Source organism: Cryptomeria japonica, chromosome 7 (assembly GCF_030272615.1).
Source record: "Cryptomeria japonica chromosome 7, Sugi_1.0, whole genome shotgun sequence".
Lineage (NCBI taxonomy): Eukaryota > Viridiplantae > Streptophyta > Pinopsida > Cupressales > Cupressaceae > Cryptomeria > Cryptomeria japonica.
The window spans coordinates 456,359,381-456,386,675 of NC_081411.1; the positions used below are offsets into that span (position 1 = coordinate 456,359,381).

Below are 27,295 nucleotides of genomic sequence, written 5' to 3' on the forward strand. Positions count from 1 at the left end.
CCTGTTGACGTGTATTTTGTACACCATCATACACAGAATAAAATACCAATAGGCATCTTATCCTCTCTTGAGAAAATAGTCTCTAACTGCTGAAGATTCGCGTAAAGGATCAGTTAGGTAGACTCCAAGGTTCTTTTGGTAGGGTCTCTACGTGTGGACAAGCTCTTCGTGGTGTAATGTGATTTGCTGGAATCACAAGGGGACTTACATCTGATGATTGAACTTCCGATCTGCTTTGCTGGAACACAGGCTCTTACTAGCTTGGATTTGAAAAAATGGAAAAAGGATAAGGGCGAAGAGAGGATCTAATCCTAATACTAAGAATGTAGGAGTAATGATTGATCTTTGACAAAACTCTAACTAGGTCTTGTTTTGACATCAATGGAACATCTACACAAGGCTAGTGCGATCTTCTAAGGGGAGCTTTATGACGTTCAAATCATCGCCGCAGGCATAGACACCATCCAAGTTGATGCATATCAATGAAGAAGCGACAAATTGAAATTGAGTTTAGGCTGAACGATTCCAGTTGACTACACAAGGCAAGTCTGCAATCAACAAACTGCTAGTAGTATGGATATACGAATTCCACCATCAATCAATCACATTTCCTCCATTCATCTAATCATCTACCATTTAAGATTGAAGACTCAACAAGAAACCATGCAAATTGCAAGAAACGACACACTTCACCATTACTTCAATGAAAATGGAGTTTGTTTACAATCAATGGCAACAATTTCTTGCCTTGTCCTCCTATTCTACTCTAATTACTATTCTATCAACTATATTCTAACTCTTCCAACTATTTACATGCTATCTCTAACTTATTGCTAATTCAACCTTTACAAATGAAATGCCTGGGCTTATATAGTGCCCACAATACAATTTGATGGCTTAGATCAATTCAAGATCAATGGCCAAGATTCAACAATGAAAACCCTAATTAGGGTTTGTTACAACCATTACATAACATTTAATGCTTGACCAATGATAAAATTGTATTGCTTGGACACATGTCCCTTCTAGAAAAATCGACCAATGGATAGCTGGGGTAGGTACATCGGAGTTTGTGCCACCTTCCATGAGTTAGGTACATTGAATCTGGACATGCTGAGGTGGACCACACTGACTGGAGGAGTGATGACTAGGATGCCACCTCATCTGACACTTGTAGCTTGCTAGATATTCAATTTGATGTCGTTGAGAGGCTATCTTTAATTAACTCTTGTTCTAACTCCTTTTGTCCTTGATTTGCAAGATGATGATGTACCTCGCCTTGGAACACTGGATTGAAAGAGGTCGCCCCTGTCCTGGCTTGATCGTCCCGGCGAAGACCGTCCTTGATCCGGCTTGATTTTCCTTGATGAGATCTCCATTTGATGCCTACACAACATTTCAAAATTAGAAACATGATTTTGCAATACATAACATAAATTAGATAGCAAATTTTAGGAAACTTAATGATAAGTCCTTTATTAATCATTTCCTAAAAACGACTGAGCTAAGGATTCAAAATTCAAAATTCAAGCTTAAGGCAATGACGATCAAAATTCGAAATTAAAACAAGAGATCTTGCCATACCTTACTTGAGAGCTTAACTCTAAAATGCCAAAATAAAGGAAATCGCCTAGGCAAAATCAAAATTAGATGGCTTCAACATGATCTCCTTTAAATGAACAATCCCTTTATCAATTCATCGCCCTTGAGGATATCTTTGACGTGGTCTTTGGCAAGTTCGCCCAACTTGAGACTAAGCTCGCACTCCTTTGATGATGTCTGCACCCTCCTCTTGAATGACAATTTCGCACCTCCTTTGTATTCTCCAAATCGCATGCTAATGAAGGATGTTAAATGATGATTTGAAATGAATAAACCACCTTCCCTTTATAGGCGCTTACCTTCATATTGATCTTAGGCCGACTTTGGTAAATAAGACAAATTTAAAATAAACTTAAAAGGCCGACCCTTGTAAAATGAAACAAATTTTAAATCAAGCGCCCCATTTGATTTTTTATTAATTAATAATTAATTATTAAATGCCTTTATTATTTAAATTAATAAATTTCGATTTATAAAGGCAAAAATAATTAATAAATATCAAGCGCAAATTTTAAATGCCATTTTTAATTAAATTTGCAATCCATCGATTTTAGCATTTAAAATAAATTTAAAGAAATGTGTTTGAGCGCCAAATTTTTGAAAATGAAATAATACGTACCTCATCGCCCTGGTCCCTGACTGAGGGACAGGAGCGATCCATCAATTTGGTCTTGATTCTTGCAATTTCGACGTCCAAAGTCTTGATCCTTACGTTCAAATCGGCATTTTAGCTGGGTCCTTCAAGTTTGATTGACTTGTTTGTGCGAAGGAATGTCTTTAAGATGTGATATCGCCCTGGTCCCTTGGAGAGGGACAGGAGCGATCCATGTGTTCTAGCTAGAATTTGCCACCTTTCAACCTTTGTTCCTCGTTCATTATCTTTCAAATGGCGTCCTCGATCTTGCCCACCCTTGCATTGTCTTGATTTTGAAGGAGCATGAGTGTTTTAATAGAAATCGCTTTGGTCCTTGTCCAAAGGACAGGAGCGATATAGGCTCTTTGCTTAATTGATAGCACTTTGACGTTTGGAACCTTTGTAAATCATCTTCAAATGACACCTTATACCTTGTGTGATCTCGAAAAACCTTGGCTTGGCATGAATTTGAAGGAAAATGAAGGATCCCATACAAATCGCCCTGGTCCCTTGAAGAGGGACAGGAGCGATATAGCTTCTTTGTTCAATTTGATGATTGTTTAACGTTTGAAGCCTTTGAATATCATCTTTTAATCATGTCTTGGACCCTTTACGACCTTGCAAAACCTTGACCTTACGTGATATTTGAGAGATTTGGCTAATATAATCAATATCGCTCTGGTCCCTTCCTAAGGGACAGGAGCGAATTTCAACATTTTGAGCTCGTCTTTGCCTTGTTCAACTTGCAATCGCTATCATCGTGCAAAATAAAGTTCCTTGATCGTTCTTGATCACTTGATGCTTGATAAACTTTCAAATTTTATGCCTTTATGGAAATATCGCTCTGGTCCCTTGGAGAGGGACAGGAGCGAACTAGGTGTCTAAGTGTGGTTCCTTCACTTTGGATACTTCGTGTTTGATTGAGATGTCTTAAGACGTCCTTGCCTCCTTGTTCTTCATTTTGGAGTGGCTTGAACTTGGAAGAATAGCAATATAATCATCATATCGCCCTGGTCCCTTGGAGAGGGACAGGAGCGATTTTGCCCTTGTGGGCTTCATTTCACTTCATCTCCTTCAAAAACTATCTTCAATTGTCTCATCATACTTCCTTTCATTCATTCATGCCTTGAGACCGATCGTAACTTGGCAAGAAAATCATCTATAACAAAAATCGCTCTGGTCCCTTCCTGAGGGACAGGAGCGAACTTAAGCATTTTGGTCCTTTGTTGGCATTTGGTAATCTTCAATTTATCTTCAATGAGCTCAAGTCACATCTTTTCTTGCCTTCAAACCAAAAACTTGCTTGATCTTCGTCCAGAACATGCCCTATGAAGGATTTCGCTCTGGTCCCTGGGAGAGGGACGGGAGCGATTCGCCTTGGTCCTCCTGGGAGGGACAGGAGCGAAGTTCGCTCTGGATCCTCAGTGAAGGACAGGAGCGAAATTTGACTTTTCGAACTCTCTATCAGGATAAATTTTAATGGAGTATAAGTGACATTTCCTTCTATGTTTCTTCTTTCTTATACTTTAAGTTATATTCCATATATACTTTCAGGATGTTTGAGAGTGGTTTCAGACCTCCAGGAGTTATATTGCAAAATCTAGTTTTTGGAGGTTTTTCAGTTTCCAGACTTAGTCAAATTTCAGGATCAGGACCTCACTCAAGCCGGACTTGCTATCCATGTGATCCCCTGGGCGACACTCAAAATGCAAAGGCTAGCTAACAAAACCCTAAAAAACCTAAAGAACAAACCCTAAAAAGCAAAAAACATGGGTCCCCATTTGCAATGGGGCGATGTGTGAAAACGTCACAACAGTGCCCAAACCCGATCACTCCCATTTCCATTCCTCACCGTCGCCACCACCATTTTCACTTCTCCTGGCTATCGTCCATTTCACTCAATATCCTCTACCCACCTACCTTACTATACTCCATCTACCCTTCCTTCAACCCATCCCCATATCCTAACCCACTTCACCTGCATGACCTACCTTATATTTCCTAACTTCCATCTCACATCCTTAACCTACCCCTACCACTACCTTTACCTTTACCTTTACGTCCATCACCCCTTCCACCTCATTCACCTCCCTACCTTCACCTATACCCTCACCTATCTAACCCTCTTCCCATCCTAGCATACTGAATCACTACCCTTCACCTACATTTACACTTACCTATACCTCCCTACCCTTCACCTACACTCTCTACCCTCCATCTCACACCCCTTACCCTTCTACTTCCCTTAGCCTACCACTCTACCTCCTACCCCTACCACTCTACCTCCTACCCCTGTCCTATCCTAACCCACCTTCCATTTCCTACCTTTTCCCTTAACTACCACCTTACCCCCCTTGCCCTTTTTATTACACCTTATACCTCCCGTTCCATTTTACTCCCCATATATCTTAACTCCTTTCACCAACCCCTTTTACCTCCCACATCCTAAACCTGCTCCTTTGACTTCCTTTACCACGTAGCCTTGATGGGGCCCCACCAAACTCTAAGGTGAAGGAAAAAGTTTGAAGGCATATTTTTTTTAAAGAAGGAAAGCATCCACCTCATCATTTCCTTGCAAGGTGTGACATCAAAAAGTTTGGATGAGGATGTGTCACTTTAACAAGAACAGAGTAAAACAGACCCTTAACATCCAACAACTATATAAAGGGAGTATTTCGCATCATTTTAATAGCATTCTGATCAGACATTTAGGAAGCAGATTTAGTGATAGAGATTAGCGATTTTGGCAACAAGAATTTGATCATCACATTGATCAAAAGCTTCACGATGCTGTTTGATTTAAGGACATTGTTATCCAGTCTTTTGAAGGCAAAGGGGCAGATTTTGAAGGAATTCCAGATAATTTTCCAAGGTTCTGATTTGATGTAAAGTATCAGCAATTTTAGCAGACCTGATTCTGGCAAATTTTTTAGATATATCCTGTCTATGATTCAATCATTATCATCATGTCCAGCCTTAGAAATCCATGTTCAGAATTGAATGGGTTGTAGGAAGTTTGATTTTTGCAGAAAATTGTTTTCATTCTTAATGTTTTAATGCAAAATATTTCTTGCTTTCCAGGTTTGATATGAAGATAGAAGAAAAGAGAAAGATGAGCAACCAAGGAAGCATGGAGGACAAGTCACATTGAGATTCAACTCACATTTCAAGACAACATCAAGCTGGAAGATAGCTATTCAGAAATGACTTCCTCTACCATTCAAGAGATCTGATTACACTTACATTGAGAGGCAGGTTGAAAGGACAGGTTTTGATTAAATACATGATAATTTCAAGTGCTCCCTGGTTGGAGTGAATTCTGCTTCCATTGCTCATAGTTGGGAGCGATGTGGACTTCTTCAGCAGCATTTGAGGCACTTGAATGGATGAAATGAAAGGAGTGAGCAAAGATTGTATTGAATTTCAAGTTTGGATTTCAACTTCATGTCTGGAACTAGAAGAGCGAAGAAGATTGCAAGACCACTACCTTGAGCAGATTGAATGTTTGGGAAGAGTCATTTCAAGTTAAGAAGATGAAAGGTAGAAGTTCAAGCAAACTTCATGTTCAAGCACCTATGAGCGCACTTCACAAATAGGTAGTGGCTGATGGGAGCGAATTTCATAAGCTTGTTAAGTGGAGCAAATTTCTTACTTCATGAATTCCCTAGTAAGAGTGAATTCCTTGCATGTGCCTTGAAGCAGATTCAATTTCGAGATCAAAACAAACTTCATGAACTCAACCACATGAGCGAGCTTCATAAACTGAGGTAGATGAGCGAAATTCAGGAATGGAGGAAGGAGAGCGAATTGTATAAGCTTGCTATGGAGAGCAAATTTTTTTACTTCATGAATTTCTAAGTGGAAGTGAATTTCTTTCATATGCCCAAGGAAGATGTGCAAGCCTTTATCTTGAACAGATCTAATTTTGAGTTGAAAGCAAACTTCATGTGCTTGGAGATGAGAGCGAACTTCATGTGGTAGCTGATAGGAGCGAAATTCATGTTTGGAGGCATAGGAGCGCACTTCAAGAAGTCACCTACATGAGCGAATTTCATAAACTCACCTACATGAGAGAACTTCATGAGTTGAAGGAGAGGAGCGAACTTCAGGAGATGCATACATGAGCGAACTTTAGGAGTTGAAGGAGAAGAGTGAAATTATTTACTCAAAATAGGATGCCAAACAGCTAATAGATCATTTCCTAAAGCTTATTTGATCCCTTAACATGCCTAAGAGAGAATAATTTTGAATGAAAGGCAAGAGGTTAACTTCATGGTCAGAGCAAGATGAGCGAACTTCACAGGTCCAGCTAGATGAGCGAACTTCATGATGAGCGAGTTCAATGTTCAAAAGAGTCAATTTCATGAATTCAAGACAGAGAGCGAACTTAATGAGCAAGGTGATTGGAACAAACTTCATGTGCACACCACTTAGAGCGATCTTCATCTTCAAAGCTACATCAGCGATCTTCATGTTCAAGCCTACATGAGCGAATCTCATCTTCATGAATTGAGCTACATGAGAGAATTTCAACTTCACGTTTGGAGGCACATGAGCGAACTTCATGAACTCAATGAGATGAGTGAACTTCATGTAGGGAGCTTCAAGAGCGAATTTCAACTTCACAAATCAAGGGAGATGAGCGAATTTCAAGAATTAAGACACGTGAGCGAACTTCATGAGGTGAGGTAGGAGAGTGAATTTTACTAATGACCCAAAGCATTTTAAAGATTAATCAAACATACATTTGGCGCCCCCCTAAGCAAAATTTGAATTTGATGAGTCGGCCAGCATAAAAAAGGGTAATTTGATATTTTGTTGTTACCAAATCAAGTCGGCCTTGCACCTAAAGGATATGTCCTTTACCCTAAAACACCTATATAAGAAAGGTCAAAACAATCATTTCAACATCAATTCAAAACATTATTCCTCTCCAACAGCGAATTTCTCCAGCAGGCCAGCGAATTTCATCAGCACATAAGCGAATTTCTTTCAGAAAAAAGACAAAATTCAATCATTGAAGAAAGACAGAATTCAATCATTGAAGATGCGGGTCTGATGTTTTAGGGGGACGAATTCATCATAGAGCATCAGAATTAAACAAAAGAGGAGCGAATTTGTCAAAAGGGAAGCGAATTTCACTATTGAGCAGTACAAATTCATCTAAAGAACAGCAAATTCATCTTCCACAAGGCGAAATCCCTTCAGCTACAACGAGTTCCTTGATTATTATCATTCCTCTTTTGATCAGATTTAGAGAAAATCACATAAAATCAAAATGAGAGATTAAGTCAAAATAGGAGTGTGTAAAGATTATATATTATGTATGTTTGATGCCCATTTGTTTATTTGCAGGAGGTAAGGAAAGAGATCAAAAGGACCAGGTTGAAGGAAGATCGGAACAAGGATCTCAAGGAGAGAATTTCAACATCAAGATAAAGATACAAGGAAGACCTCTTCAAGAAGCTTCATCAGCAAACACAAGAACATCAAGGTAGGGAAGATCTCAAAGTATTCAAAGATTCCCACCACATCATGACGACATGAGGAGATCAAAAGAATGCAAGGAACAATCAAGGTCATCACACAATATACATAATCAAAGAAACAGATAGTTTCAAAAGAGTTAATCAAAGTCCGCTTCTCATCATCATTACATTGAGCAAATTGGATAATGTTGAGTATCAAGAGATATTGTTTAATATTCATTCATAATGATAAATCAAATCCACAAGTACGAGTTGAAGTGGCATCCTAGTCATCATCCCAGTCACCACTCACCAAATCAAGAAGTTCCACATCAGCATGTCTAGATGCAATGTACTTGTCTCACCTGTGATGGCACAAACTTCGAGGCACCTACCCTTATCATCTATTGGTCATGACAAAGCATTGTAATTATATCATTTGCCAAAATTGAGTTTGTTGTAACAAACCCTAATTAGGGTTTTCATTGTAAAATCTCGGCCATTGATCTAAGCCATTGAAATGTATTCAGAGCATTATAAAAGGCTCAAATCTCTCATTTGTAAAAGTTAATAGTGCTAGAATAGTGAATAGAGGTATAGTTAGCACTTAGTAGTAGGAGAAGAATAGAATAGAAATTAGAATAGATTAGGAGAAGAAATTGTTGTTAAAGACCTGTAAATGAGATACTATTTTCATTGAAGTTATGGTGAAATATATTATTTCAACAAGTCTCATGGTTTCTACTTCTCGTTTGCTTTCATGTTGATTAGATTAAATGGGAGAATTTGTTGAATGTATTTGTGTGGAATCCGTTTCCTCCATACCACTAGCCTCTTGATGATTGTAAGTGTGCCCTGCGTGGTCAACTGGAATGATATGAGCTTAAATTCAAATTGTTATGCGTCCATTGTTTATGCATTAACTTGAATGGTGAACAATGTTTGATGGCAATGATTTGAACATCTTTGAAATGTCCTTAGAAAATTGCTCTGAGCTTGTGTCAAATTGTTCAAGTTGATGGTGAGACCTTGCCTAGTAGGATTCCATCTAATCATTCATCCATCTTCTTACATTCTAGGCCTTAAAATAGACTCTCTCAACCCTTCATCTTTTGCCATTTTTTCAATTCAAGTTAGTTTAGGATCAAAAATATCACAAGATCACAACAACAAATGATCTAACTTCCAGCGATTCGAGCATTCGACAATTCAGAGTAAGTCCCCTTGTGATACCAGCAATCACATCAACCAATTGTGTGTATCCACACGTTGTGACTCGAAATACCAGAACCTTGGAGTTGTCTCAAGTGATCCTTAAGCTAATCTTCAGCATTTGAGTAACTTTGTTCAAGAGAGGATAAGATACTTTTGGGTATTTTATTATGTGTTCGCATGTGCATAAAAAACACATCAACCCAATAATAAACTATTCTGAAACAACATTTAGGATTCAAGACCAACTTAGCAAAGTTTCATGTGCCTTAAAAGATATCATCTCGCTCAAATCATGGCCATTCAAACCTAACCATAACTTTACAAAGTTTCAAGCCAGAACACAGAACCATGTGGCTGCTCCACCTCGTCCTATCACTGGTGTTCAACTGTCAAATGATGTTACCTAAGGTGGAGCAATACTGGGAAAACTCACAAGCTAGAGAGATACCATCCATCACGGACCTATACCTAGCATGGAAGGAGACTGTGATGGTGTATCATGAGCTTCAAGAGGTTAGAACTTATCATCAAGATCTTTGGACAATTGTAGAAAATCCAATGGTCAGTCATCACCATGGCCCTGGAAGTCTCAAGTGCATTTAAAATGCCTATGCTAACCTCAACACAAATAGGATCTCCTAAAAGCATTTAAAAAAAAATTGTGGTATTAAATTCTTGTTGTTCTAGTTTGACGTCAAAATGGGTTTAGCAAGGTGTAGAGGAGGTAGTGTTGAATGAAATGTACAGCTGGGGTGCTATTGCAAGTGGTAGGGTTGCTTGATGGGAAGCATATGAGGAAAGGTAGTTGCATACTGTCATTTGATTTTTTGCTGTTTTGATTTTTCATTTACTGGCATTAAAACTGTATGTTGATATCTCAATCAGGCCGGTTAGTTGTTCTTTTTTTTTTTGTAATTGTCTCAAATCGTGTGATACTTCCATAGATAACAAACTTATTATAATGAATATGTAACAATAAAAATATTTCAAGGGAGAGGACCAAAATATAATAGACACCACTATTTCAAAAGAAAAAAGGGGAAAAACTCACAATGCAGTATTGTCTGGGAAACAAATAGCCAACACCGAATTTCATGTACTAAAACAATTGCTACAATGGGTGACCTATCCTTGCAGATGCAAAAGTTGGCAACAAAGCTTAACCACTACAAAGACCCATCACTTACTAAATTATTTCAAATATAGACACAATTTTAAGTGTTACAGGCTGCTTAATTTTTTCAATTCATGCCAACTATGACATTAATGGAGATACAATCTATTACAAAAAAATATATACATGGATCTCTTTTCATTTCATAACACTTAGTCATTCTAAATTTCTAACTAAATTAATTTTTTAATTCCATTTTGGAATTCACTTAATGTAAATAAAAATGCTTCACAGAGAAAAAAAAAAGTTAAAAGGATAATTGACAAGGGTAAGAATAAAATATAAATATGCAAAAGATGTTTCATCCCACCTCAGCTTCAAGCTCTGTGTGGCGTGCACTTCCTGCTCTCATAGCTGTTGTCTTTTCAGGCCTTCCATGAATCAGAGAGAACTCCATCTGCTTTTCACACCATTCCTGCATAAAAAAAAGAATATCTTAAGATAAAATTCAGGTGCATGTCAAAGAAACAAAAATAGCAGCATAATTGTAAGGTGATGTCTTTGTAGCCTGACACCAAATGTAAACTTAAGCATGTGAGCTAGGTGCTTTGTGCTAATGCATTGAGTGAGTGCTTAGATGGTAGTGACACTCAACGAAATGAAAAATGCTCAATGCATTATTGGGAAATAACTACATGGAGGAAAAAGGTGAGCGATGGACTCTTCAAAACGAGGCTTCGATCTCATATGACAATGCCAAATGAAATGTGCATAATAAGTCCATAAAAATGGGGCAAGGGGATTGGAAATCAAGCAATGTTACTTAGGAAATAAGTACAAGCCTTGTAGTCAATTTTATAGGGGAGTAGGAACCCCTTGTACCTATGCACTAAATATGCTTAAGTTGGTGATGGCACTCAACACAATGGAGGCACTACAATGCAATATTGTTATGCATTTTCGCTGCCTCAAGACCATAGCCAATTGGCGCCTTTTGGTTGATATATCACATAAGACAACACATGGGTTAGGGTTAAAAAAACAATTAAAATGTTTATCCTTGGTTAACAAAGGCTTTTGTGCTGATGCACTAAGTTGGACATGGCAAGCCAAAGGAACTCGATGCAATGGAGAGCAAGTGCACATGACTATTTTTTGCAAAACACGAACATTGACATAATGGTGATGGCAATATTGCTTTACAAAATGGAACACAAAATGCAAGAAAGAAGGCAAGGAGCCTTTAACAAAATACAAAGCATTAATATGGTTTACACAAAGAAATACTAACCTTGCATTTGTGACATCATTTGACAATATTGCAAGCCTTTTGACAATTAAAGCTTGATTTCAATTGTGGGTAAAAATTAATTATCTTGCAAAGAGGCAACAAGTCCCATATGAGTAACTATAATGGCCTATGTGTATGTGTGTATAATTGAATGTACAAATGACCCACTACCTTGGGGACCCACAAGACTTAAAGGAAGCTATAAATTATTCAGTAACTAACTGATGGGGACAAGCTTAGTATGATAGATAACTAGGTAATGGGGACAGGCTAAGTTTGATAGATAATTGTGCAATGGGATGGGAACAAACTTAGTATGATAGATAACTAAGCAAAGAGGACAAGCTTAGTTTGATAGAAAATTGGGCAATGAGGGAAAGCTTAATTTGATAGATAATTGGGCAAAGGGGGAAAGCTCAATATACTAAATGACTATGACAAGCTTAGTCTAATAGATAATTTGGTGATGTGGACAAGCTCAACATAACTAATCTCAAGGAGTCTGCATTGCTGCTTTTGCCTCTCCTTTTGGGGTCCAAAATAATCATGTGGCCGAAGCTTTGGCCATGTTAAAAAGCCTCCAGCTTGCTCAGGGATTCAAATTCAAAAAAAATTGGCTCGAAGGGGACTCCTTAAACATCATCCAAGCCCTCAAAGGTACAAGTTTTGTCTCTTGGAATATTACTAACTTAGTTAAAAGTGCTAAATATTTGTTAAATAACTATGTTAGTATAAGCATAACTCATACTCTAAGAGAAGGCAATAAGGTTGCGGATCTCTTAGCAAATGAAGGGGTCAATTTAGAGAATGATGTTAAATTTATTGGAGAAACTCATTGTAAAAGGGAGGTTAAAGAGCAATTATATTTTGATCGTATCAATGGGTCAAGTTAATATCATGATTATATTTTGGGGAACGAATTCCAAAGACAGAATTTGGGGGCGGATTAACTGTCAGTTAATGAGTGTTTTTTGGCATCATTTCCATGATCATATGCGTGAGGAAGATTATAATCATAATTGCTGGGTTTGTGCGGCCATAAACATAAGTTTCAAAACAACAAAGAGTCTCTGCTCTGTAACTCCAGAATTTACAAGCATTTGGGGTTTCATCTACGGACTGTGAATTATAGCTGCCGGTACTTCTACCTGGAGCTCAAAATGGGTGGTAATTTAAACGGGAACGAGCCCCCAGGATGCGAAAATTGGAAGAGTGAACGAAAAGTCTGGAGAAGACTTCACAGATATGGCTTTACTGACTATATGGAAAAGCTTCACGGAAGCAGAAATTTTGTTTCTCACGGTTTTGCCAGAGGCTGGAGTAACAATAGCGTCACCCTGTTCGGGGAGATATGGCAAATTGATGAGAACCCGGTCGCTGAGGTCGCGGGTCTTCAGAAGGAGGGCACCAAATTCTACAAAGATCGGAAGTATGCAGCTGAAGCGTTCAAAATCTTTCCGAAATCGGAGGATGAGAAGGGCAAGCTTGTGAAGAAAGACAACATTTCCTATTACATTCCCCAGCAGGTAAAGCCCTTTTGGCAAAAAGTTTTAAGGGTTTTAATGGAATATTTAACTGTTGACGGTAGATTTACAAAAATCTATAACTATCACTTTGCTATTTTGAACCACTTCCATCATGGGGCCAAAATATCCCTGCCTTTTTATTTAGCGTCCTCTCTGAATGAGAGTCTTGCTGACCACGCTAAAAAGCCTAACTCTTACCCTATAGCCCATCAGGGGCTTATATTGCTCATTTATGAACATCTGAAGGACAAGGCTAGGGCGACCAAAGATGACCCTCTGATCACAAATGCTCAAATCTCTGAGAGCGGCAAAGATTCGGATGAGGATGAGGATCAGCCTAATGCCTCTACCCACAAAAAAAGTAAAGCTGACACAGATAAGGTGGAAACGGAGGAGCACTGTGATGTGGAGGAGGAAAAGGGTAAGGATTTTGAAACTGATATGGAGTATGAAAAGGATGAGAACATTGGTGAAGAGGATGAAGGGGGTAACTCTGAAAACCCTCACTCTAACCCTATGGGATCGGACAGCAGGAATGTTGCTCTGAATTCTAAGGAGGATGACAATCCTAACTCTGTGGGCACTGAACAGGGTAGGGATTCTACGAACACCATCTTGAATACCGCCCGTAATTGTACTCTGGAGTCCTTCAACTTCCAGAAATGGGTTGTCGACAACATCACTAGCATGCAAAGCAAACAGAGGGAGCTGGAAAACAAGATTAATAAGTTGATTAAGGACTCTGGGAAAAAGAATGATGAGATGGAAACCAGTGAAGCTGAAGAGGAAATCGAGATGGAGGACTGGCTAGAAAAAGATTTGATCAAAGGGGATTTGAAACACCTGGAGGACGTTATAAGAACTTTGAAAGAACGGGCTGAAGAGGATAAAGACAACATCAACACCCGGGTTGCCCATACTGAGAAGGCTCTAAAAAACTTCATGAACCATAGTCTCCAGGTCCTCAAAGTCTCATCACAGAACATGAATGCTTTGGTGGATCATCTGGAAAGGAAAAATCAGGATAAGAATCTGGTTATCATTGATGATATTCCAACTTCCAGCACCACCCACCAGACTCCCAGGCACAGAACAAGGCAGAACACTACTGGGATGGAGATCAATACGAAAGATAGCCAGCTGAGAGAGGAAAGCAACGACCTGAGGGAAGCGGCCAAGGCGATGATGCTCTTGGTTCAGAATGCTGAGGAATCTATTAAAGTTTTCAAGTAATTTGTAATGCTGGGTTTGGAGCCAACTTCTTGTTGGCTTCTTGCTGTCTTTTTCTTCGCTGCTAGTTTTTGTGCTGGTTTTTTGCAGCTGTTTTGTTTCGTCTCTTTCATGCTCATCTTTCGAATTGTAATCGGGTTTCAGGTCCCTTAAAACCTGTTTTTACTTAATCAAAAACATAACTAATGTTAGCCTAATTGAGCAACACAGAAAAGCTCATCATGAAGGTTGTGACGATTGAAGTTATGAGAAACTAAGAAGATAGTCTAGATGAGTCCTATGTATGTGTGTATCTTGTATTGGTTTAATGATTTAATCATTGTGTCTTATGTCCCTAAATTTATTTGAATAAGTATTGGTAGTAGTTTATAAGTCTTAGCCTCAAAGTGAATGTATAGTAAATGCTATGTGATAAGACTTTATAAATTTCATGTCCCCTTTTCAAAATTAAAATATTTGGGAGACCAGAAGCCTATTTCTTATTTCTCATAGGATAAAGGATAAAGTAAGGGAAATAGTGTAATAAAAATAGTTTATGTTGTCCCAATATGTTAAAATATTTGATGTTATTAAACAATAGAGACGAAAGCTCTATATAAAGAAATTGCAAGAGACAATGTTTCAAAAAGAAACAATCGTAAACAGAAGCTAAAAAATAGAAACTAACTCAAGACGACTAAGATGACTAAGATGACTAAGATGACCATTAAAGAAACATTGCAATATTCTAATACCCTCCCTTAATGGTTATCATTCTAACTACCCAGAGAAAAACAAAGAAGGTTGCCCCCTTCTTCTCAAAACGTTCTGCGACATGAGTCTGCCACTAACCCTCCTAAAATCTGGAGAACTTTTGGATAACACAAATCATCCAAAAACTTCTGCAAATGAGCATGACCACCCAAAACAAACTGCAAGAAGCCACGATTATAGAGGAAAAAATTGCCAAACCTAGAAACTGAAGTTTACAAAGCATCATTTTTTTTTAGAAAAAAGGGTAAAAACCCAGAAACACATGTACCCATTATTTTTTAGGACAAAATCATGCAAAACCCAGAATCTCATGCGAACATTGTAAATTTCAGATGACTAGACACGATTTTTTAGGTGAAAAATCAATCAAAACCAAACACGATTTTTGAGGTGAAAAATTGATCAAAACCCACAGACAAAAACCCAAAAATCCAAGGCACAAATCAAAATACAAAACATCGTTTTTGAGGAAAAACGGTAAAACCCATCAAAAAAAAATAAGGATAAAAAAAATTGTTAAAACCCTCTCAGAATTTTTTAAGGGAAAAAATTATTAAAACCCATCAGAACATCTCCAGGCAACCAAACAAAGAGGCAGATTACATGCTCTAGTCGCATTGTTGCAGGGAGATGAAGACATCGAACAAGCCCTGCCTCCACGAAGCCCTAGAGCACAAGTACAGAGGATTTGAAACCCTAGGTCGCAGGATGCAGAATACAAATGCGGGTTGCAAATATGAAACACCACAGTCGCAAACAGAAACCAGAAATCCGTGGGCACGATAAAACAAAAGAAAACCTCCACGATCTTCAAATACAACACCCAAACTGCCCACAAACACAAGTCCATGAACCCACAAAAATTTCGAATTATAGCTCCGAAAGAGCACACAAAATTCTGCAAAGATTTCAACAAAACCTCCAACGATTTATAAAAAATTGAATAAACAAATTTCTGGAAAAAAATTCCAGATAAGAAGAGGTTACAAATTTTTTCTCAACTATCTAAAGACAACTAAAATGACTACCCTTTCGGGTAAAAACCACGGCACAAAAATTTCTTCAACAACTCAAACTGGGCACCAACCTAGATTACACAAATATCAGGAGAGCACCAACCCTCCACTCAGCACCAACTGAGAATGATCAGCATACCAACTCTTAAGAGAGCTCCAACTCTTTTCCAACATAGATATTAAAAAAAAAAAAAATTCACTTCAGCTCTTCTTGCTGGACCAGGCTTCCAAAAATAGCGTCTATACTGCAATTAATGATCCAGAAATCATCTTCAAACAAATAACATTTTATTTTTGAACAAGTGAAGAACCAATGATCTTAATTAGCATCCAGCCCTTTGCACACAGACATCTGCAAAATCAAAATCATCTTCACACACAGCTTCCCAGCAAAACGCACACCTAAAAACCAAAACTAGAGTCGTACCTACACAATTTTTTCATACCACATCCTTGCATTTTTAGGCAGAAGTAATAGCAACTCAACCATGATCCTCACGAATTCTGAAAAATATTCAAGTATGAGCAGCACTTGATCGATTCCAAATTTTAACGTATATATCCTCTAAATACGACTCTTCCCAAAAAAGTTTTTCTCATACATAAATTTTGAGAACAAGACTTCCTGCTGACTTTTCTCCATCACATGACCTCAAATACACGATAGAATATTTTTTTTAAAAAAATCTAATATCCACATCAAAGATATATCCAACGCACATCCACAACTATCTTATTTCACGAATACGCAACACTCCAAAGAATCACCAACACCACATAGTCTCCTTATGAATTCAAAACGCACACTTCCTTATATTCCCCTCTACAATATCGCATACACCCCCTTATTTTTTGTTAAAAAAAAAATTAAGGCATAGCTTCTTCAAGAAATATGCACAGAGCACACCTCCATTTTGAAACGCTACACAGTATCATTAATATCATGCATTTTGCCATTATCTGAAATTCTGCAGAGTTTGCATGTTAATATTCCTTTTTAACGGCCCCCACAAAATGATTTTTTTTTATTGCCCTCCTCGACAAGGAAAATGCACTGCCACAACCAAGATGCACAGAAAAATCAAACTCCACGACAGCAAAATCGGGCACACCAAGAGTCGCTCTCCATCAAATTCCATTCACCACGACTTCTAATGATGTCGTCTTTACTTCTAAAACGGAACATAGTCCCTCAACATTGAAATCTGCTATCCATGATTTTTAAACTTGCCGTATTTACTCCACTGTGGTAATTATGCCTCACACCTAAGCATCGCTCCAGGATATAAAATATGCAGAAACTTATACCACTCCTCACGTATTTCAGTTCGTATTTTTGAATTCACACATTATTCACAAAATACGACTCCTCAAAAAAAAAATGGCAGCTCAACTATCAATAGCCATGCACCAAAAAGACGCCAACCACAAATTCTTCAAACAGAGAGAATATCGCAATCTTCAATTCTCCATGATGGCACATATTCAAAGTCATAAAGACTCTTTGGTTTTGAAAAGAAATGCATCATTGCCACGTCTTCTAATTGAAGCAAGACGCAGACCATCACCACTTAAATGCCGACGATACCAAAAGAAATAAAATCGTGGTCTTTGAAAAACAGGCCCCAAATTCATGGGAAACTAAAATTCAAAAATATTCTGACATATTCTGAATATACCGCCAGGCACAAGTAATCAATCCATTATACCAAAAAAAATCTGAGTTGGAAGCTGACAACAATGACATGGCAAAAATTTGAGTTGGATATACTATGCTGAAGCAGACACACGGGCACATAGGCAACTCAAGCTGACAGACAAGTAGGTAAAGAAGACACCCACCCAGCTGAAGCAAACAACCAACTAGCTCAGTATACTTTGACATCAATGACAAAATTTACAACAGTCATATCATCTTCATAATGGTTGTAGCATTGTTGGCTCAATCATGCACTTTCTTGTTGTTTTATTGACTATTTTGTGTCACTATACATATTTATGGTTGTATACAATGATTCATTCGGCCATCATACTATGTCATTGGGACTGGCATATTTTATGGTGATATTCTTGTTTATTGGTCGCTATTCCATGCCTTAAGGGGGGCATACAAATTCAAACTATTGAACTTTGTTAATGCCAACTATCATTATATTCTCCTTAATGGACATGCTCATTAAAAAGACTTAATCGTTGAACTCGTAAGTGGACCGCAGCATATTAGCATATTGCTGTTATTTAGGATTTCTGTAGTATCAATTCTATTGTCAAGATTGTATTTTTCATCAACATTTTGTGTGTTTTTAGTTCATTATAATAAATTTTTTGAAGTTAGGTTTAGAAGAGTTTAAGATAATAGTATTATATGTTGTTATTTTGTATTTTGTTAACATTCCAATATTGGAAAAGAAACAATTTGTCAAAATATCAAAAAGGAATGTTATAGTAAAGAAAGAATCTGCATTGAAAAATTGATCTCCAAGAGTTGTACACCTCATTGATGCCCCTATGAAGCAAAGTACCCAACAATGAAAGTGGTCAAATGGAAAAGCAAGCTTGAAACTCAGGTTGACCTTTGAGCTAAACAATGTAGCAAAGAGAATTCGGGGATCTTTACCTTCATGTTTCAATTCTTATATAGTTTATACAAACAAATGGACAAAATAACTTTGGAGTCATTTTGGACTCTTCAAGAACGATGCCATACAAGATTCCCAAGTCCTTGGAGGGAGGGCAATCTTCATATTCTTGTTCAAATCATGAACAAAATAGAAGAATTCATCTTTAATAATATTCTTAAGATTATGTAACTAGTATAATGGGTGCTTATAAAAAGTCTTGAATCATCTTAGTCTGACTAATTGAAGAGGATCTATAATAGTATTTGAATCATTATAGAGATTGAAATATAGTAGGCATGAAGCTAATTCTTATCTACCCATTTATAACAAACAAATTTGTATTGGTCCATATACAGGTCTATATCAATATATCCTAGACATCTTGATTAATATTAGTAAAGCCAATCTTTATCTCTAGGGTCTTAATATCTTTCTGATAAAGAGTTAATATATTTTCATCTTGATTAACTTGTAAGAATAGTGACATGAACCTATAAATGTTCTAGAGAATGCAACTAAATATATTAGGCAACATTGGTTTAGAGTATGTGGACTCTAGTTCTAAAATTATAAACAGTGCTCAAAAAATTTACATACTTGGCTATGTATAAATTAGGAATTTCCTACGACAAAAAGCCAACTTGTCCAAGACCAAGAATTGAATCATGTATATGCCTAAATCTCTTGCCCCACAATTCATGTTCCCTTCATTGGAAGTAAATTAGCTAGATATTGCTTCAAGACTAAAGTATGGTTTCAATTATATTTAGTCTATGTGGGGCTCCATGCTCCCTTTATTCGAAATAAATTAAGGGATCTTGATTCAAGACTGAAGTATGAATTTGGCTACACTTAGTCGATGCAAGGCTCCATGAATCTTAAACCACTTGTTTATTGATGCCAATCTAGACCCTTCATTTACCAGAAGAAAAAAAAATCTATAGATCCTTCAAAGTGTAATGTCCCCATTTTTCCTATGATCACTCAGTTGCATAGTTTTACATGTTCGCCATCTCCGCAGGCAATTACAGAGGCTAGGGGATGATTGGCTTTACCAAGGGGAGTCTATACTTAGTCACTTTTTGACCTTGGTGAGCTTAAGGTACATAGAGTTTATAATAATTCATTATAAAGTTACTTTTTCTATAATTAGAAAAATTATAAAGTAACTTTATTGAAAAGGAGATTAATAAAAGTTAAGGATGAATTATAAAGTGGCCCCTTGGCACATTTCCCTAGAAGTTATAACTTAAAGGTTATAACTTAATAATATGGCCACTTTTAATGAGGAATTAGACCCTCAATGGGTCAAACCACTTAGGCGAAGTTATTTTTTAATAAAAAGGAACATTTTAACATGTTTTTTGATGCCAAAAGTACAACCCTAACCCCAAATTTAAATTAAGGTTTGAGGAATGTTTCAAAGACATTGGGGGCAGCATTTTATTCATTATTCATTCGATATTTGACAATTTCTTCCATGGAGAGCTCTGCAACAGCAAGCTTGATTGGTGTTTCAGGTTGAGAACGAAAAACTCACCCTTATTCAATGTGTGGATGAAAACACATTAACCCTTGCATTGAAGGAATCCTCTTTCAGGTCATTTGGGGTCAATATTTGGGGGAAAATTCTTACTTTCAGCAAAAATAAATCATCTACAGCAGATTTGAGCAGATTGGAACAGATTGGGGAACATTTTCCAGCAGTTATTGTGCTTTTAATGCTGGCCATACCATTCCCAAGTTGGCGGGTACCCTCTTTGCTTCTCCTGTGAAGCCAATAAAATAAATTAGAGGGTTTTGATTCCGAAATTTGTGTGTAAATTCATTGTTGGCAGCAAATAAAAACAGATCAGTGGTTCTTTCAGGGACATTTTCACACATTTGAGCTACATCAGCATTTTAGTGGGGAAAAGGGTCAATTATGGAGGTTTATCCTAGCAAGAATTTGGAATAAGCACCTTATCTGCTAATTCTTCCTTAAATTGTTTTTGATAATTATATATAAGGAGAATAAAACACATTGGAACAATTTGCAGCACTTGGAGGCTCCTGTATTGCTTTGTGCACCACCTCCAGCATCAAAATAAGTTGATCCAGGCAAGGCATTGGACACCTAGTAGGCCAGTTTTGGCTCTAGTTGTCTTAAATAGTCATTCTCTTGAATTTATAATTTGCTGCAATAAAATCTGAGTTCTGAAATTTTATTTCAGTCAATTGTTTCTTTTATGTGTTGCATTCTTTTGGCAAATTTTCATTGGCATAAGCAAGCAAAACCCCAAAAACTAAAAAAACATCAAAATGCACCTCAAACCAATAAAACAATTTGTTGGTCAAAGATTTGAAAGCAAACAAAAAATCTTCAGACTGGATCAGATTCTCAGTTGGCATCTTTCACAAAGTAATGTTAAGTTTAACCATTTCCTTGACATTAATTTCTAGCTAACACATGCCCTTGGAAAATGGGGAAATTTGATGTTCATAAGTTTGCCATGTCAACTCCAAAACCAAGACCTCTAATAGATTCGAATTTTCAAGGGCGCTTGCATCCAAAATATGCTATTAGGCATAGGATCTTGAGAGTTCCAAACCTAAAAATCCAAGCATGTTAAAACTTAAAAAATTCTTGTGTCCATGGGAATGAACCTAATAATCAATTTCATCAAGCATATTCTCAATTGTTGGTCTATCGAAGTAAATCTCCACATGACACATTTTCGTGCACAAGAAATTAGACACGTAAACTCAATATATGTCCATGAACATAAGGAAACTCATGTTCATTGAACTCATCAACACTATTAACTTGGTTGAGTACAAAACCAAGCTTATCAATAAATTAGAGGCTATATGAAATCTCACATCCAAATCAGTTATTTATAAAGTCTTGAGCTATTAAGAGTACCTTGCAAACCCCAGATTCTCATTTCAATCTAACCTACTCACTTTGTCAAATCTATAGTGTCAAGACTTCACATTTCATGTTAAACTTGAGCAAGTGAATGAATTATGAATAATAAGGACTTTGCATACACCAAATTTTATAGCCTTCAAGTCCATTGGGAGTATGTAGACCTAGGATCCTTTAGAATCTAGTTAATGTCTTAGGTCAGACCAAGTAGATAAGACATGAAGCTCGGAACCGAGTTACCTTTAGAATTATGATGTAGCATCATTTTCACATCCACTAGATTAAATTGTCATGAGACTAATGATGTCTTTAACATCATGTAGTGATCAAGCCTTAAACTATTCATGTGTCAAAGAGAAAAAAGTTGAACAAAAAAATCAGTAGGATGTTACATTCTTGACCATGTTCTTAGACTCTAGTTTATAGCCACACTTGAAACTACGAATGAGGCTAATGTTTCTTATACTACAAATAGATGATCAATATCAAACTATATTCTTTTTGCTAGATATTTTGACAATGAACTCCCATGTAGAGGGGAATGATTATCCACATTTTAACTTTTACTACAGGCAGCTTGAGGCACCTCCTAGACCATTCTAAGGTGATGCACTTTTACATAACCATTGACCTGCTATAGTCATTAATGGACATTAATATATTGGTGTTATATGGGGATGTGTACTAGGGAATTCCATAGGCATCCACATCCCCAGTATGTTTCAAATACACAAATGGCCAAGAAACCTCCCAAGATCCATCCCCTTTTTGTTTTGAACAAGGGAGGACACTTATAGAACGCACATCCTCAATACAACTAAGATGCCCTTAGATGTCACTACCCCATTCCAAGGCTGTCCAAACATCTTTAGGCCTCCTTCATTTTTTTAACACGGATGGACATTTTTGAAATGCACATCCCAATACAAGACATCTTACACATTCCCCAAACCATTCCAAGGATGGTCAGACACCTCCAACCATTATTTGAAAAAAAAAATTTAAAAATAAGACACAAATAAAAAGGTTTGCAGTGTATTGTTAACCATAACCTCCTAGAGGAACAAAAATATATCCATTTTCATTTGCAGCAATTGTGAAGGGGAAGGAAAGAAAAGAAACTCAAATTAGAGAATCGCCATTTATCATTTGCAACAATGAAAACATTATTTTGTGTGCTGATATTGGACCATGATGCATTGTGTCTCAACTCTCATGTAAATCCATTCATTCTATTAAATTTTTTACATTCTAGTTTGTTTAAACTAATGTCAAAATTTCCTATATTTTTTAATATTCCCTGTTTCTTAAGCTATTGTATACCCTCGCCATTTATCATTTGCAACAATGAAAACAATTTTTTGTGTGCTGATATTGGATCGTGATGCATTGTGTCTCAACTCTCATGTAAATCCATTCATTCTATTAAATTTTTTAGATTCTAGTTTGTTTAAACTAATGTCAAAATTTCCTATATTTTTTAATATTCCCTATTTCTTAAGTTATTGTACCCTGTTTTCCCCAAAAGAAAGCCTCTCCTCACTATCACCCCAAAAATACATATCTATGTTTCTTGCCATCCTTGTCACTTAAATGTTGGTGGAATCATTTGTTGTTGCATCAAAAGCTCGAAACTATCAACACCCAATACAAATGTCAGATTAACCCGAACCACAGGGAGCTAGTTAAGCCATGTCACAAGTCCCCAAGGAGGTGTTGACCCCCAAGTCATCAATCTCAATCTCAGCACTAAGCTTTCAGCACCCACTAAGGGGAGACTCGAACCTATGACCCAAGGCTCTGATACCAATCGTTGGACTCGTTTGTCATTGCGCCAAAAACTCGAACTATCAACGCCTGATACAAATGCCAGATTTAACCCGACCCACGAGAGGCAGTTAAGCCATGTCACAAGTCTCCAAGGAAGAGTTGACCACCAAGTAAACAAATGTCATTGAATAGGGTAACATACCATCCTTCCTCAAGAGATTCTACAAGAAATTTTTGATCTCTTTGGTATTCTCAAAAATTTCTCACTATATTTGTTACTTGGACATTGAATAGTATAGAGAACTCTATTACAGCGTTTAAATATAACTATTTCTTTCTCCATCAAATTTTGATTATTGTTTCCGTTTAGAAAGGGAGACATTTTCCTAATGAGCGGAATTTGAAATCATGTGTTTCTATTGTTTGGAGGACATTTTGTTATCTAATGGAGGTTTTTGACCATTTACATCTTTTGAAAGGCTTATGATGTTTTGGATTGTAGCAAATCTTGAAACTGCCATTTAGTCCCTAATTATAAAATGAATATTATTTTTGGCATTTATGTAACTTCATTAATATAATTCATCAACATTTATTGTTTTGTATAGTGTTTCATTTTGGCAAATTGTTCCAACCTTAGTGTTTTTTAGTAGGAATCTTAAATAATTGAAAATTCAAGGTCATCAATTGAAAAAGAACCCAAAAATGGATCTTCTAGAATGAATATTGTTTTTGAATAAAGGGGTAAAAACTTTATTAATAATCAGAAACCAGCATTACACAAGAAAACCAAAGCCACAAGGCTTCAAAAGAGAGCAACAAACCCAACCAGAAATCATCCAGCTTCATAACTATCCATATCCTCAGCAAAGATCTTATGCAAGTCCTGACAGTATTTCAGGGGAAAGATGCTCCCAACCCTTAACTTTCCAATCATCACCATGTTCCGAAGCCCACTTAGCCAAACAATCTGCTGCTCTATTCCATTCACGAGGAATGTGGATGAAAGACACACTCTCCATCATAGCACTAATTTGCCAAATCTGGTGCACAATCCCTGCCAGCTGCCAGTTAATCCCATTCACCTTCTGCTCAATCAACAGATTAACAATAATCTGCGAATCCGATTCACAGATAACCTTATGCCACCCCAACTCATAAGCACGCTCCAGGGCATAGAAAATTGCAAGTCCCTCCATAAAATTATTGCCCTTTATGCACAGAAAAGAAGAAAACCACATCCCCCATACAATCCCTACCAACACCCCCAATCCCAGCAGGACCCGGATTACCCCGAGAGGAGCCATCGGTGTTAATCTTGATGGAATCATCTTAAGGGGGCAACCATCTTCCCACCCTTTGAACCTTCTGCTTAGCACGTCTACCTCTCCTGACACAAGCTGAGACAGGAGACATCTCCTGCAAACCCAACCTACTCACAATATCAGCCTCTCCTCTATCCAGAGGAAAATTCACCTCACATTTAGCTTCCACCGTCTCCTAGATCATTCCAATGATTCTATTCCACACTTGTTGAACTAACAGTCTGACTTCCCTAAAGATCCTCCTATTCCTCTCTAGCCAGATCTGCCAAAGAATGAAAATGGGCCCAATGTGTCAGACGATCTGGAGAAAAAAGGACAAAATAGGAGGCCTAACCAAACTGCTCCAAAATTCCACCAAAGAATCTGCGTGAACACAAGGGTGCTTCCACACCCCCACCAGTAACGCCAGAGCAGCAACAAGAAAGGGCATCTGAAGAACAGGTGTGAGGAATCCTCCTCTCCATTACCACTCAAAACACAGATGGAAGGCTCGTCAAACCCACGCTTACGAATATTGTCCCAAGTTAGACATCTATTCAAAGTCAAAGTCCAAGCAAAACAGTTACACTTCGGCCAAAAGAAGTTGTTCCAAACATATTTCCACCAGTGCACCTCCCTCCCCTCCAAGCTACGAAACAACAGCTCTCGATAACCACTAGCAACAGTAAAAACACCCTTAGGATTCGGGGACCAATCAAGTCTATCCCTATCCTTAAGGGAACTGCAGTGTCTACTAGCCAAAATGCCATGAAGATCAATGCAGTCTTCCTCCATACCAACAACCGACCACTCATTAGGATCCTTCCACCGCACCATCTCCAGTTGCCCACATCTATAAACAGACTTAAAGTCGCTCACTCTAGACCACCCTACCTCCAGGAACCTCTGGCAAAGATTCACTAAATTAGGAAACTGACCAATAATGGGGGGATAGCCATCCCAAGAATCGAACCAAAAAAGCACCTCTTCCCCCCTCTTACAGATCCAAAAAAGTCCTTTAATCAGTGCAGCCCCTTTCTTGAGAGTACTCCAAATCGTAGAGCCTTTTCCTGCAAGCAGATATCTTGGGATTTCCTCCTTCGGGATCCTTTGCATATACTTGTAAGACAAAATCCTAGCCCAGCCTCTATCCTATTCAACACACCACCTCCAGTACAATTTTGTCGCCAAAGCCTCCCCAAATAAAGTAGACTGCCTTAAGCCAAGCCCACCCAACTGTTTCAGGCTGCACACCAAATCCCATTTGACAAGACTCCATTTATAGGAGGACAGGTTGCCTGCCCATAAAAATTGCCTTGCCAAAAAATCTAATTCCTTCACAAACCACTTTGGGGCCACTTGAAGCATACACCTATAAATTGGAAGAGCGTGAACCACCGACTGGATCAGTTGAACCCTCCCAACAAAGGATAACCATCTATGAGTCCAATGTTCAACCTTCATGCGAAATTTGTTCAGAATACCCTGCCAAGAGTCCATGGGAGGATTATCAACAAAGATAGGAATACCCAGGTAAGTCAAGGGAAGAGAACCGACCTGGAATCTCAAGATATGAGCAATCCTCAACTGAATAGTTCCAGGTGTGTTGAAGAAGAGAATGGAAGATTTATCCTCATTGATCAACTGGCCAGAAGCAACAAGATAAACATCCAAGATTTTACGCAAACTTATAGCTTCTCTGATCCTAGCCAATCCCATCAGGGTCGTATCATCCACAAACTACAAATGGGACTGAGGAGGTATTTCATTACCCCAACTCCAACCATGAATAATACCCAGTCCCACATTATACTTAATCAATCTCCCCAGACCCTCAGCCAGAAGAATGAATAAGTACGGGGAAAGAGGGTCCCCCTGACGAAGACCCTTGGACGCACCAAACAACTCAGTATGATCTCCATTAATTAGCACAGAGAAAGAGGTAGACGAAACACAACTCATAACCCATTGGATCCATTCATCAGCAAAACCAAAGGCCCTAAGAATCTTCTGGAGAAAGGACCATCGGACTCTATCATAACCTTTTGCCATGTCCAACTTGATAAACATAGCTTTTTCCTTGGAAGGTGCCATAGAATGAATGGTCTCAATAGTGATGACCACTCCATCCAAGATTTGACGGCCCTCCACAAACCCACTTTGCTCTTCAGAAATGACCCCCCCAAGCCAATTCTTCAAAAATTTCCGCTATCAGCTTGGAAATAATCTTATAAATCACATTATAGAGAGAAATAAGGTGGAACTGGCCTAACTGGTCAGCCCCATCACACTTGGGGATGAGCACAATGAAAGTCTCATTCAAAGCCTGAAGCATCTGCTTACTCCTCTGAGACTCTCAGACCACCTCCAATAAGTCCAATTTGATAATATCCCAGAATTCTTGATAGAACTCAATCGGAAACCCATCTGGTCAAGGAGCCTTCCCCTTCTTCATGTGAAAAACAATCCTCTCAAGTTCATCCAACAAAATAGGTCCCTTAAGTTGCTCATTCATCTCCCTAGTAACTAGAGAAGGAATACAAGCAAGAGCCTGATTTTCCTCTTCCGATTCCCCCTGAGAATCCTCACTAAAAAGGGATTGGAAATACTGCATAGACTCCCTAGAAATCTCCTACAAGGATAAACTGCTCACCTCTATCATTAACCAGAATAGGGATGGAATTGTCATGTCTTCTTGCTTTCACTGATTTGAAAAAGAACGTTGTATTCTTATCCCCCGCTTGAAGCCAATCAATACGAGCTCTTTGTTTCCAGTAGATCTCCTCCCTAAGCTCTCACTCCTCTAAATCCTTGAATGCCCTGTCTTCCTCCCTAAGCAA

At 37.9% G+C, this 27,295-nt stretch overlaps 1 protein-coding gene across 2 annotated transcripts in view; it reads right to left on the minus strand.

The window, feature by feature from the left end:
- The window catches only part of LOC131065707 (exonuclease V, chloroplastic), a 146,088-nt gene that overhangs the window by 112,521 nt on the left and 6,272 nt on the right, over positions 1 to 27,295 (minus strand). For both annotated transcript variants that reach the window (XM_058000301.2, XM_059209275.1), the window contains exon 2: positions 10,404 to 10,508. In XM_058000301.2, the coding sequence (XP_057856284.2) occupies positions 10,404 to 10,508 (105 nt within the window). The remainder of the gene's footprint in view (positions 1 to 10,403; positions 10,509 to 27,295) is intronic.